This window comes from Mus caroli, chromosome 7 (genome assembly GCF_900094665.2).
Source record: "Mus caroli chromosome 7, CAROLI_EIJ_v1.1, whole genome shotgun sequence".
NCBI lineage: Eukaryota > Metazoa > Chordata > Mammalia > Rodentia > Muridae > Mus > Mus caroli.
Window position 1 is genome coordinate 118,652,635 of NC_034576.1, and position 15,440 is coordinate 118,668,074.

The following is a 15,440-nucleotide window of genomic DNA, read 5'->3' on the forward strand; positions in this document are numbered from 1 at the left end:
CTAACAATGTCTTAAACCTGTAATCCCAGCACCTTGGCAGGCTCTATGGGATAGCCGTTCCAAGTTTCAGGGCAGTTTGAGCCTTGTCTCAAAGGAGCTAAGAGCACTGGTAATGACCAGGTTCAGTCCCTAGCACCCAAATGGTGGCTCACAACTGATGCCCTCTTTTGACCTCCACATGTATTGCACATATGTGGGGAAAATTCTATGACAGACAATAAGGAGGCAAAACACCCACACATGTGAAATAAAAATAAATCTTTAAAAAANCTGAGTTCGAGGCCAGCCTGGTCTACAAAGTGAGTTCCAGGACAGCCAGGGCTATACAGAGAAACCCTGTCTCGGAAAAAAAAAAAAAAAAAAAAGGAGAATCAGTTAAACAGGCCCTTTTCCTGTTTCTCTGTTTCTCTGAAGTTATGTTTTTCTTTGTGTCTCTCATGATTTAATAACAAAAGAAAATGTGTTGGAAGTTGTATAATAAACTCCTTTCTGGCCTTGAAAATAGAAGGAAAAGAAAGGTTCACATATAATAGAGAGAGACTAAGAATATCTTCAACTCACTTCACTGAGGATAAATCTTCAACAAGGCTGATCTTGCTTGTTTTTTGTGTTTTGAGACAAAGTTTCTCTAGGTAGCTTTGGCTATATAGTCACTATGTCAAACAGGCTGGCCTCAAACTCACAGTGATCCACCTGCCTCTGCATTCTAAATTCTGGGATTAGAGGTGAGTGCTACCAGACCGGCCTAACTAGGTTTTTATAATCTTACAAAAAAATAAGCAAATTTTCAGTTGGCTTAATCTTTAATCTTTTGCCACACAACAAAAGAACCAAAGCAGCCTGGAAGCAAAGAAAAGCAAGATTATAAAGACCTTTTTTTTTTCCTAACAAATGATTCACACAAATATACACTCTGTTTTACTACTGAATTTAAGAAGTTAGCAAGGAGAGACTATACCTGAGATACTTGGCCCTGGGCTTTTGTAAGTTGAGCTGTCCGAATGATTAAAGACTGGCTTCTTGTTACAGTTGCCCCAGAAAGGGATTTTCCATTCACCTTTCTTTCTAGGTGACAACTTGGAGATCTCTCTTCAAGAAGAACAGCATCCCAAGGATCCTCTGCTAGCAAAACTGGATTATTCTTCTCTTCTTCATGTTCTAACACCTCCACATAGTCTACCTTAGGCTTACTCAGAGGATCCAAGTCTAACCAATCAAACTTATTGATGTCTTCAGACTTTGGAGATATCTGTAGATTGCAGACTGAAGCTTTCGAGTTTGCTATCTCCAAATCAGTCCTCGCTTTCCCATTTTTTAAAAATTCTGAGGTACTTGCTATTTTGTCAAATAGTTTTGCCATGTCAGGACTGACTAGTGGACGATAGACTGGTAAACTTCCTTGTGGATGAAATGGTGTGGCAGGTGTCAAAGGATATGAAAAATATGGAGACTGTCCAGGAAGTCTTAAATATACAGACTCTGTTGATGGAAAAGTGGGCATCCTTGGACTGAAGCCATTCTGGAATGTGGCCTGTTTACTGTATGCTGAAGGATAAATAGAAGGTAAAGTGTATGTGGAAGGCCCGCATAATCCAGGGGGCCACTGGCCTCTTTGAACACTAGGTCTAAGATACAGCTGTGTTGAAAATGAAGGGCTCAGAACAGAAGTAACTGGCAATGCAGGAGTTTTTCTAGTTTCAAAATTGTCGTCCAGCAATATCTTCTCAAGTTCAGCTTGGGTGAGCTTTTCTACATCAATATCTACTGCTCTTTTTTGGGAATCCAACTCCGGAAACACCATGAGATCATAATCCTGTTTGTTAAAACCTTGTGTTCTTTGTCTGGTGCTGCTAGACAGCTCAAAGCCTCTTGGGCTGTCAGTCATTTGTCTATCCTTCTGCAGTTTTGCTAAGGCTTCTGCTTCCATCTGTAACGCTTCTGCTTTGTTCACATCTTTGGTTCTTATTGGTTCTGGATGTGAAGATGAACATTGTTTAAATTCACTGTTGTTGGAAATCTGAGCCATGTCCACAAAAAAGAGAACAAACCTCTTAATCTTTTTTTCTTGTAGCTTCCAAAATACCAGGACCTACACAGACAAATAAACATAACAGTCAGTTAGATTTTCTAAACACAAATTTATTTTGTTTAAACCTATTCCTGCTGGGTGTGGTAACAAACATCTATAATAATCCCAACACTTAAGAGGAAGATGCAGGAAGATCTCTTGAGTTTGTGACCAGCATGGTCTATCATGAGTTCCAGGTCAGTCAGTACTACTTAGTAGTATGCTGTCTCAAAACACAAGTAAGTAAATTTTTTGAAGCTACTTACAAAAATACACATTAAATAAAAAACAATGAAAGGTTTCATGAAATCCTAATGTAAAGGCTCATAACACCTTATCCACTCTTGGGTTCAGAAGACACAGAAACAACACATTTACTTTATCCCATTTCCTGAGTTATCAAACTACTTGGCACAGTAAATGAAGTTAAAGAGGTGTCATGTCCACTGTCAAAATGGTCGTCATTTCCCAGTGGCACTCTAGCTTTATTCCTGGCATGAAATTACGTGAGTGCCATTCACATATTTCCAAGGCAAGGCTTATAATTATGCAACAAAAAGTCAAAATAGTAATGATCTTCTTGGTATTTGTGAAACTGCTCAAGAGCAAACTTTATCAGTCAATAAAATAGACAACTGTTACTTGATCAAAATCTATTAAAAACTTACTGAAGCCTTTGTTATACCCCAGAAATGTTAAAAATGTACGAAGTAGCATAGCTTAGAATAGTAGGGCAAGCTTTAAAATTATAAAGAGCTGTAATATTTCACTCAAAAATTCTATCGTAACTCAAAAGTTATCATACAGTTTGATTACACTTATTATACAGTTAAAATCACTATAAAAGTTATCCTTAAAATATGTTTTCATAAAAAAAATTAGAGCTTAAGCCTTTTCTACACAGTAAATGAAAATATGCATCTAAGAAAACCATTCTAAATGGAGGTAGAAGAATCAGGGATTCTAGATCATCCTCAGCTACACTGACAGTTCAAGGCCAACATTGATTCTTGCCTGTGCTCTTCTCTTTCTGTTTTTTGGTTTTGTTCAACCCTGATCTGATAGTTTTTGTTTTATCTTATATTTTTGTTGTTATATTTTTATTATTTTCCCTTAGAAGCCTGTTTCTTTTTTAAAAAAGGATTTATTTATTTTATGTATATGAGTCTACACTAGATTGGATCTAATTACAGGTGGTTATGAGCCACCAAGTAGTTGCTAGGAATTGAACTCAGGACCTCTGGAAGAGCAGCCAGTGCTCTTAACTGCTGAGCCACCTCTCCAGCCTGTTTGTTTTCTTATAGAGGGACAGAAAGGAAATGAACCAGATTTTTTTTGGGGGTGGGGGGGAGGAGTGGTAGGAGGCACTGGAAAGAATAAAGGGTGGGAAAACTGTAATCAGGATAGATTATGTAAGAAAAAAAAGCCATCTATTTTTCAATAAAAGGAAAACCAAAACCATGAGACCTTGTCAAAAAAGGATCAGGGAAGGAGCTAGAGTAATGGCTTAGTAATGGCTGCTCTTCTCCAGGACCCATGTTCAATTCCTAGCACCAACACAAAGGCTCAGAACTATCACTCTAGTTCCAGAGGATCCAAACTCATTTCTGATTGTAACACCAGACACCAGGTGTATGCATGTATACAAAACACTGATTCACATTTAACAAAATTTTTTTATATATATTTTATTACGTATTTTCCTCAATTACATTTCCAATGCTATCCCAAAAGTTCCCCCATACCCTCCCCCCTCTCCCCCATTTCCCTACCCACCCATTCCCATTTTTTTTTTTTTTGCCTTGGCGTTCCCCTGTACTGGGGCATATAAAGTTTGTATGTCCAATGGGCCTCTCTTTCCAGTGATGGCCGACTAGGCCATCTTTTGATACATATGCAGCTAGAGNCAAGAGCTCCGGGGTACTGGTTAGTTCATNNTGTTGTACCACCTATAGGGTTTAACAAAATTTTAAATTCTTTTCTTTCTCTCTCTCTCTCTCTCTCTCTCTCTCTCTNTTTTTTTTTTCNAGACAGGGTTTCTCTGTGTAGCCCTGGCTGTCCTGGCACTCACTTTGTAGACCAGGCTGGCCTTGAACTCAGAAATCTGCCTGCCTCTGCCTCCCCGAGTGCTGGGATTAAAGGTTGCGCCACCATGCCCGGCTAAATTTTAAATTCTTTTTTTTTTTTTTTTTTTAAAAGATTTATTTATTTAAGTAAGTACACTGTAGCTATCTTCAGACACTCCAGAAGAGGGCGCCAGATCTCGTTACGAATGGTTGTGAGCCACCATGTGGTTGCTGGGACTTGAACTCTGGACCTTCGGAAAGAGTAGTCAGGTGCTCTTACCCACTGAGCCATCTCACCAGCCCCCAATTTTAAATTCTTGTTAATTTTATTTTATCTTTTTTTCCTGTATGAGTGTTTTCCTACATGTATATCTGTGGATCACATGCACGCCTTGTACACATGGAGGTTTCCAAAAATCATTGAATCCCCTGGAACTGGAGTCACAGATTGTGAGCTGCCATACAGGTGCTGGGAATGGAATCCAGGTCGTCTGCAAGAACAAGTGCTTTTACAACACTGAACCATCTCACTAGCCCCCAAAGAAGTATTGTTCTTTTCTCTTAATTAAAAAGGAAGGAGCTACATGATCTTTTACAAGTAAAAATGTTTCAAAGTGCCTCATCTTATAGATAAAAAATTAAAAGTCTGATTAAAGAACTAATGTAATAATTAATATTTATCACTAACTTTCATGGTAACCCCTGGCTGTTCACTACTATAGCTACTTTAAAATTCTCTAGAAGAGGGTAATTAAACTAGTCAATCAAACTTTTGGACACCATTAGCATACCCTAAAACAAAGGAATTCATTTAAAAGCTCCTTGCTCCTTCTGTGGCAGACATTCATTTACAATTTAAATTTAAACCTCCAGAAAAATAAAACAAGTCAGTCTTGTTACTCATCTAAATGCTTTCTGATCTTAACAATTCAACATAGCCAAGCCTTGTTGGCTCCCTAAAGAACACTGGAGAATGAGGTTCCAGGAAGCTTCAGGGGTGCCAGCCATGAGTTCCCATTCCAGCTTACACTATATAGCCAGACTTTGTTTAAAAAAACAAAACAAAACCAAAACAAAACAAAACAAAAATCCCAACAAGAAACAGGGCACCTGCAACAAAACCTGACAACCTAAGTTTTCGGCACTTACATGGTTTAAGAGAAAGACAACTCCTGAAAAGAAAGCCAATTCTTAGAGGTTGTTTTCTAAACTCTGTTGAATACACGATTTAAAAAACTTAAAGTCACAAGATACTAAGAAAATGAAGAAGCAATGATTGTAGTTTAACAACAGACACAACTCTTTTCGCTGCCAGCCACCATCATGGTTTAAATACATGCCTCCTGAAAGGACCTGTCCAAGTTGGCTCTGCTCTACTACTTTACTGCCTACATCCCCACCTGGCGATGTGTCAGGAGCATATTTACAAAATGGCCAAGAAAGGCCTGATACCTTCAGAAATCGGTGTGATCCTGAGGGACCTATGGTGTGACATAAAAATTTAAGAATCCTCAAGTCCAAAGGCCTTGCCCCCGACCTCCCTGAGGATCTCTACCATTTGATTAAGAAAGCAGTCTCAGCCTCCAGGCATCTTGAGGGTCAGAAATGATGAGGATGCTAAATTTCACCTGTGACAGACCAATTTCATTGGCTCATTATTATAAAATTAAGGAGGTCCTCCTCTCATTTGTAAGTATGAGTCATCCATAGCCTCTGCTCTAGTTGCATAAATCTGTCTTAAATACTCAGGCAATAAAATCACTTAAAAAACAAAACTAGACACTATTCTAATATGACAATGATCTGGAGCCAATTATGCCACTATTAGAAATATTATAAAACCGGGAAGACAGCTCAGTCAGGAAAGTGCTTGCCATTTGGGCCTAAGTTTGATCTCAAAACCCCACATCCACTTAAAAAACCCATGCATGACCGTACAGGCTTGTAATCCCAGGACTGGGGCGATGGTTACAGGTAGATGGATCCCTGGTGCTTACTGGTTAGCCAGCCTAGCCTACTCAGTCAACTTCCAGTGAGTGACTCTGTCTCAAACAAAAGATGGACAGCACCTGAGGAAAGACACCCAAGGTTGGCTTTTGGCCTATACACACACAGCACACACACAATTGTGGAAGTTGTAGTTACTAATGCTTAATAAAAATCATGGTAAGTATCTACATATTTCCATCTATGTAGAGCTAGAGATATATAGATGCTGTCAAAAAACAAAACAAAAAAAAATTCACCCTTTACTTAAAAAAACCAGATGATTGGGTTCAGAATAAATAGAGAGAGGCAATTATCTTGAACACTAGAAGGAATATGGCAACAGAGAACTAAAAATAGTTGTTCCATCTCTGTTAAAGAGGGAAATACCAGTAGATGAAAAGAGAATATTCTATCTCTAATTCATGGGAAGGAGGAAGTCATCTAAAAGGAGAAACCAAGTACTTTGGTATTAAACACTAATTATCACAAAAATAAAATGGAAGACAGAATTTAAATGAAGATTTTAAAATGTTAACAATTTTATTAAAACAAATAGATGAAATAATTTTAACAACATATTTTTCTACTATATCCAAATTACCACATCACAGATAATATGAAAGTGAATAGTGTATTTTCTTCTTTTAATATTAAGTGTTTATTTTACACTTACTTATCACAAGAGACTAGTTCGCCTTTGTTTTAGGTTCTTTGTTTTGTTTTGTTTTGTTTTTCGAGACAGGGTTTCTCTGTGTAGCCCTGGCTGTCCTGGAACTCACTCTGTAGGCCAGGCTGGCCTCGAACTCAGAAATCCGCCTGCTTCTGCCTCCTGAGTGCTGGGATTAAAGGTGTGCGCCACCACTGCCCAGCATTTTAGGTTCTTTGATACAGAGTTTCAAGTAGCAGAGCCCACATTAAGGATGAACTTTAATCCTCCTGCCTCTTTTCCCCAAATTGCTGGGATTATAGGTTAATGCTACTGGGATTACAGCCTGCATTGTCACATGTGTCATAGTTTAGAAGAAAAGACTTAGCAGGAAAAAAGGGCAAACAAGCATTATAACTTCTGCACAGTAACAAGATGCATGATAAAACAGTCCCCAACAGCCATTTCTTTCCTCAAGGCAGAAAAGCAATTCAAATGCTCACTATTTGGGAAGAAAAGAGATATTCTTTTTATTTAAGTCTATAGATAATCTACGGCCTTTACATAAAAGCTACCTTATCCTTTTTAACTTAATGTAATTTTTATTTTAATTTTTTGCAACATAAGAAATCAAACCAGCCTGATGGTAGTGGTGCATACCTTTAATCCCAATGCTCAAGAGGCAGAGGCAGGCAGAACTCTGAGAGTTTGAGGCTAGCCTAGTTTACATAGTAAGTTCCAGCACACTCAAGACTACATAGAGAAACCCGGTCTTGAAAAGCCCAAAACCCCAAACCCAAAACAACAAAAACAGAAGGAAAGAAGGAAGGAAGGAAGGAAGGAAGGAAGGAAGGAAGGAAGGAAGGAAGGAAGGAAAAATGAAAGAAAAAAAAAAACAACCAAAGATATTTGAGGCCAACTGCTCTACCTCTGAGTTATATCCCTAGCCATCTTCATAACTTTTGTATGTTATGTAACTTTTAAAAGGTATGTAACCAGAGGCAGGGGGTGGGGAGAGGGGATAAGAGGCTTCCGAAGGGGAGACCTGGAAAGGGGAAAATATTTCAAATGTAAATAAAGAAAATATCCAATCAAAAAAAAAAAATAAATAAAGAGTATGTAACTTCCATTTAACAATATTCTAGAATGATAAACTTAATATTCTGTAAACAATGTATTTATGGAGCTAGAGAGATGACTTAGGGGGTAAGAGTGCTTGCTCAGTAGAAGGACCTAAGTTCAAATCTCTAGCATCCACATAAAAAGTAAGATGGAGTCTGGTGTAGTGGCACACAACTTTAGTCCCAACACATGGGAGCCAGAGACAGGCAGATCTTTATGAGTTTGAGGCCAGCCTGGTAGTGTTCCAGGACAGTCAAAACTACAAAGAGAAACTCTGTTTCAAAAAATCAAAACCAACACCACCAAAAACAAAAAAAACAAACCCAACAACAACAAAACACCTGAGCATGGTAGATAGCAAATAAATAGATAAAAAATAACTGAAAAAGAACGGTAACAGCTCATCAGCTAAATATGGATTCTGAACACTGTCATCCTGTAGAACTCTGTTGTCAGTCTCTCTAACCAACCTGTCCTGTCTCTAAAACGTTCTTCAGTCCTTCTTCCTATCTTTTGTGTTTCAGATCTACCTTACCTTCTTTATTATCATCTCACCTCTGAAGGCATACATAATGCCTATAAGACTATCCTCATGTCATACATAAACTTACATTGAAAGGCAGAGTTCCCCAAACCACCCTTAGGTTTGATAATCTGGTAGGATACATAAAATGTACAGAACACTCGCTGTTACACTTGTGGTTAATGGTTTATTACAAGGAAAGGATAGATTAAAATCAGCCAAGGAACAGAGCATGTAGAGCAAAGTCCAGGAATGTTCCCAACGTGGAACTTCTGTAGTTTTCCCTGTGAAGTAAGAATGTGTTGTTCTGACTGTCAGTGTGTAACTCCAGTATACCTGGAGTATTGGCAACCAGGGATTCTCATATGAGTTTTAGGGACCATGCTTTTTCTTCCAACTGTGCCTTCATTGCATAGGCACAGTTGGTAGAGACTGATTACTGGGTTTTTTATCCTAGCTGCACTTCAGCTTTGATTAGGCATTTCACTTCTCAGGGAACCAATTTCTCAAGTAAATGAAGTGGTTAGGCACTAATGGTAAGATTTACTCAAACACCAGCATTTCAACATCAAACCTTATTTGCAAATTTTAATTCTTTCCTCTAAATTTAAATTAAATGTGTAGTAATATTTCTGCCTTACAGTCTGACACAATTAAAGTTTTTCATTTGAATCAAACTTAATTTTACTTTGTGGATCTGGTGAAATGTTTTGATAAAGATGGAGAATAAATTAAGTTAGCTGAGGCTATAGGCTTCAGTTTCAATGTCTAGCCACAAAAGAAAAAAAAAGTTTAATCATTAAGATTACATGTCAAACCTCCCTGTCCTCCTTCAAAGAACCTTGAAAAAATCTGACAATAAGGGTGTGTAGTGTTGGAGACACTTAACAGTGTAACAGAAAGACAAAGATAAAGTTTATGCACATGAATTTACACTGTTCAAAAATTCCTACTGTTCTGTGAAAATAACAAATAAAAATGGAGGGCTTGGAGTATAGCTCAATAACAGACAGTTTTGTATAACATGGAAAGGGTAGTGGGTTTCTTGGCAAAGAGAGGGAGGGAAACAGGGAGATCCAATAGACAAATATGCAGAGAAATGAGGGGACTAACAATGACTTGGCATTAAGGATGGTGACAGTGGAAATGTTAGAAGTGGTTTGATTTAAACAAACATGCTGGGACTGGAGATGGCTCAGTGGGTAGGAGCACTGACTGACCTTCCAAAGGTCCTGAGTTCAAATCCCAGCAATGACATGGTGGCTCACAACCACCCATAATGAGATCTGATGCCCTCTCTGGTGTGTCTGAATACAGCTACAGTGTACTTATGTATAATAATAAATAAATCTTAAAAAATTAAAAAACAAACAAACATGCTGAGTTTAGATAGTTTGTGAGACAGAAAAACAGAATCCTTTCATTGGGGAGGTGGATGCTAGGGGGGAAAAAATGAGGCATGGGAAAAACTAAGTTTCCCCAAGATTGGGGGCTGGTGAGATGGCTCAGTGGGTAAGAGCACCCGACTGCTCTTCCGAAGGTCCGGAGTTCAAATCCCAGCAACCACATGGTGGCTCACAACCATCCGTAACNCTCAGTGGGTAAGAGCACCCGACTGCTCTTCCGAAGGTCCGGAGTTCAAATCCCAGCAACCACATGGTGGCTCACAACCATCCGTAACGAGATCTGACTCCCTCTTCTGGAGTGTCTGAAGACAGCTACAGTGTACTTACATATAATAAATAAATAAATAAATCTTTTTAAAAAAAAGTTTCCCCAAGATTCTTCATGATCTTAAAACCAGGTAAACCCGGCATGGTGTCTAACACTTGCACTTGCAGCACTCAGGAGCCAGAGGCAGGAGGATTACTATTGATTTTAATGTCAGCTTGCTCCACTTGCTTGCTACAGTTCCAGGCCAGCCAGGAACTAGATAGTGTAACCCTGTCTCAAAAGGAGGAAAACAAACAAAAAGACCAAAATGCAGGCAAAGGCTCTCCAGAGCTCCAGTGCCTGCCAGGTGAGAGCCAGTGAGATGGCTCAAGTGAGTAAACTGCTTGCCAAACAAACTGTAAATAGAGGAGCACAGAAGTTCAAGAATAAAGTGGAAGGTAACTAATCTTGCCTGTCTTTATTTCAGTTAAATTATTTCAGTTATTATTCAGTTAAATATAGTTATGATGATGATGATATGTGTGTGTGTGTTTGAGGTGTGTAGGAGTACTCAGGCCATAGCACCTTAGGAATTGGCTCTCTCCACATGAGTCCCAGGGATCCAACTCAGGTTGTCACGCTTGGTGACAAGCTCCTTTACCCACTAGGCTTTCTTGCCAGCCCATATTTTTAAAATTTAAAATTCAAAATGTTTTGTACAAGTATACTAATAATGAGCTTAAGTCATGACTAAAACAATGGTTATACTGTAACCTAATAAGCACTAATCTTTGTTCCACTCTCAAACCCTTAAGAGCAACATTCTAAACATCCAGGGCACCCAGCCACAACAACCTTCTGTGTCTAGACAGGGATCTACTATATATGAGTGGGGGAAGCTCAAGGAAGAGAAGGCCCAGCTACAGAAAGAAGCTTCTTCTGAAAGGCAACATGCTGACCTCAAAGCTTGCAATCCAACTTGGTTCATGGTGGAGATAATTACTGAACTTTGAACTACTTTTCTGTTCATTCATTTGACATGAATCATTAAATATACTTTACCATTACCAGTATTTCAATGACAAATAACAGTAAATCTTTTGTGCTAAATGTTACAGTACATTCCTTCACTTCCAACATAGCTTAAAAGAAGAGAAAAATTAGAACAGAAATACAACTAAGAATTACAAAGTAAGAAACAGTAATAATAAAAAACTGAGTCAAGCTGGGAATGTGGCTTTTAGTTGATAAGCTTACCAATCATGCATGAAGAATGTATGTTTACATATAGATACATGTGTGTGTATGTGTGTATATGTGTATGTGTGCATGTGTGTGTCCAATCATTAAAATAAGCATCGAGGGGGCTGGAAAGATGGCTCAGTGTTTAAGAGAACTGACTGCTCTTCCAGAGGTCCTGAGTTCAATTCCCAGCAACCATATGGTGGCTCACAACCATCTGTAATGGGATCTGATGCCCTCTTCTGGTATGTCTGATGACAGCTACAGTGTATTCATATAAATAAACTTTAATAAAAATAAAAATAAAATAAGCATCAATGTGCTCTAAACACTAAGAAGTCCAAGCCCATGAAAAGATGCTGAACAACATCAGTCAGAAAGGAGATACAAATCTACAACCAGACACACTTCAAATCTACATGATAACTATAATTTTTTAATGGAAAATATGAAGTAGTGGCAAATATATGCAGAAACTCATATTTTGCTGGTAAGGGATACAAAAAGGTGCTGCCACTCTAAAAAACGCTTTTGTGTGCTTCCTTTAAAATGTAAACATAATTATTGTTTGAGCTAGCAATTCTACTCATACTCAAAAGCACCAAAACCAGACTTAATTTACACATCAATCTGTTTAAAGGACACTGTGATGACCAAACTGTGCAATCTTGGTATAAACACTATTATTTACAATTGCCAATAGGTGGGAATAACCAAGTATCTATCATTGCATGGATATACAAAATGTGGCATATGCACAGAACAGAATATCATCTAGTCATAAAAAGTAATGAAGAATACTGTAACATGAATGATCCTTAAGAGCATTATACTAAGTGAAATAAACCAAACAAAAGGCACAAATGCTGTCTATTTCCACTCAGGAAATACGTGGAATAAGAAAATAGGGAGACAGACAGTTGGGTAATGGTTATTAAGGGATTCAGGAGGTAGGAGCATGGATAGTTATTACTCTATGGGCAGTCTCATTTTGCAGTAGGTAAGTTTTTTGAAATAGACAGTGGAATAGACAACATAATAACTGATGCCACTAAATTGTAAATGGGCAAATGTTTGTCTCTGTGTGTGTATGTGTGAGAGGTGAGAGGTAGAGAGACAGAGAGACAGAGAACTGAGGGTATAGTTCTTATCTAATAGACCCCAGACCCTGGGTTGAAGCCCCAGTATCATGTGCCCACTGGAGTCCAGAGTCACATGCTTTTAATCCTAGCTCTCAGGAGGCTAAGGCAGGAGGATCAAGAGTTCAAAGCCAGTTTCATCTACAAAACTAGACTGTAACACAACAAAAAAACAAAAACAAAAAACCCAAAACAATCTTTTTGAAGAGATGAAAATATTGTCTGTTTCTTCCTCCCTCCCTCCTCTCTTTGCTGACAGCATCCTTGTATAGCTCAGGTTGCCCCAGACTCACTACACTAAGCAGCAAAGGATAACCATAAACTCCTGATCTTCTTGCCTCTCATCTGTTCAGCACTATGACCTCAGGTGTAAGCCATCAAGCTTGATCACAGAACTCCATAAATTATAGGCAATCACTCTAGCAATGGAGCCACATCCCCAGTCCCACATTCTCTGTCCTAACTGCTGTTGTGCCAGTTCTGTGACTGCTATTTTCCATAATCAAAAGAAGTGTTCAGTTTGGATGCCCAGATGTCTAGATAAATAGATTTATGGATTTTTATATGTAAAACATACTTCAGAAACTATGAGTGGGGCAAAAAGAGCAACTGCAGTTAGTGGGGCATATGTAGTGGTTCACACTCTGTAATCCTTGCACTTACAAAGCTGGAAGCAGGGATGCCATAAATTTAAGGCCAACCTAAGCTACAGAGAGAGCTCGCAACTTAAAAAAAAAAAGCAAGCACTGTCATACCAAGCATTTTAGCTCAGCACGCACAAAATCTAGTCTGAAAACTCCATGACAGAATACTCATCTAACATGCAAAGGGAGGAAGGGAGGAGGTCTATTCTGACAAAAGAGGGCCATTCCAAGTCAGATATGGGATACACACATGTAATTTCAGCATGCCGAGACTAAGGCAGAAGGATTGGAGGGTGTTCAAGTCTACTCTAGGTTGCCAGTGAAAATCTGTCTCCCACTCCCTCCAAAAAGAAGAGGAGAGGAGAGGAAAGGAGAGGAGAGGAGAACACTGCATATTCCCTGGAGCTAAAACCTACCCTTTTCCCTCTTAGCACTGTAGTCTAAAACTGATTTATACAGTAAACTATGAAGTGATTTTTAAGAAGTTATAAATTCTACTATGAAGATATATAAAGTGACTTAATAAATAAACCAATGCAGTTATGGTTACTCACAGCATTGTGGTTTCGTTTCTAAGAATAGTTAGGTCTCCATCAGAGCTTATCTTGTAGGAAGAGCATACATGTTTACTTACTCTCCCAAACTGAAAATAGAACATTTGAAAAGTATTTTCCTGACTTCTAAGTAGACTGCTTTTTTTGAAACAAAAATCACTCTTGTGCCATTCCCTTCTCAACAGAAGGCATTACCAACCCTGATCTCCACTTGGGTGTCTCCTCTCATTCATTTCCTCTCATCTGGAAAGAAGATTGTGATTTTGCCTTGTTTTCTCATTACACAGCGGGACTTTAATGATGATTTCTTAGATACATGTAAGTGGCCTACAATGTAACTCTAACACTCATGAAGCTGAGACAATAGGATTAATCTAAGTTCAAGCCCAGCATAGGCTATACTTTTGAGACCCTGTCTTGATAGGGGAGGGAGGGAGGGAGGGAGGCAGGCAGGCAGGCAGGCAGGCAGGCAGGCAGGCAGGCAGGCAGGAAATCAGCTGTGCACACCTGTAATGCCAGTACTTGGGAAGTAGAAGCAGGAAGATTAAGAGTTCAAGGCCACATAGCAAATTCAAGGCCAGTTTGTATGCTGTGGCCCTATCTCAGAAAAATGTTGTCATATGGATTATAATTGGTCTTTCCAGGTTGGACTATAAACTTGCTCATTCTTTGAAAAATACTCCACAACTGTGCTACACGTTATTTATGTAAACATTCAAACAGCAATTTAGGAAACACAATGAAAAGAACACTGGAGCAGTATTGCAGGACCTGGGTGCAAACAGTGCCTTTCTAGACACTATGCTAAATAAGTCCGAATATAATTACACTTCAGTTTTCTTCTCCAAGAAAACAAGAATCTTCACTATTTATTTAATCTTGATGACTAAAGCCATTACTTAAACTATAATCAACAATCAATGCAAATATCAGGCTCTTATGTTGTTGGTCTAAGTTTGTGATTCTCAACCTTCCTAATACTGCAGCCCTAATGCTGTTCCTCATGTAGTAATGACCCCCCAACCATAAAATTTTTTGTTGCTATTTTATAATGTAATCTTGTTGCTATTATGAATAGCAATGTAAATATCTGTGTTTTCTGATGTCTTGGTGGCCCTTGTGAAAGAGGGTCATTCAACCCTCAAAAGAGTTGCACCCCACAGATTGAGAATCACGGGGTCTAAGTTAGCTACTTCTAGTGTCTGTTTCTAACAAATTTCAATGTATACCAAATTAAGTGAAACAAATTTTTTTTTTCCCTATAGTGTAACTGTTAAGCTAGGTATGGTGGTGCATGCCTATAATCCCAGGTACTTAGGAGGCTGAGGCAGGCCAGCAAGTTAGTTCCTTGGCAACCTGAATTACATAGGAAGACTGGATCTCAATAATAAAGCCAGGTATAGTGCTTCACGTCCATAAAGCAGTACTTGAAGGGCTGGGACATAAGGACTACCATGAATTCAAGGCCACTTGGGCCTATATAGTGATCTGGGCCAATCTGAGCTAAAGTATATTACTCCATCTCACAGTATGACTTTCAGAAAGCACAATTAAATAGTATTTTAATATATTCTCAAAATCCAAAGATCTACAGCTAAGCCAACAAAAACTGCTTTCAAATCTATTTAAAAAGTGTTTTAAAATTCCATTTATTTTGTATCCAAATAGATAAAAAAGAAATGCAAGATCAATTCTGCTGGTACCTGCCATCCTAACCCTTGGTAGATAGAAGACAGGAAGAGCTAGACTTCCAGGTCCTCCTTTGCTACAATCTGAGGCCAGCACAGGCTTCAT

The 15,440-nt window shown here is 38.6% G+C and overlaps 1 protein-coding gene across 1 annotated transcript in view; it reads right to left on the reverse strand.

Annotated features, from left to right (window-relative positions):
• The window catches only part of Pik3c2a (phosphatidylinositol-4-phosphate 3-kinase catalytic subunit type 2 alpha), a 95,023-nt gene that overhangs the window by 74,900 nt on the left and 4,683 nt on the right, over nucleotides 1-15,440 (reverse strand). The window contains exon 3 of the mRNA XM_029479584.1: nucleotides 959-2,089. Coding sequence (XP_029335444.1) covers nucleotides 959-2,026 — 1,068 coding nt within the window. The 5' untranslated portion in view covers nucleotides 2,027-2,089. The remainder of the gene's footprint in view (nucleotides 1-958; nucleotides 2,090-15,440) is intronic.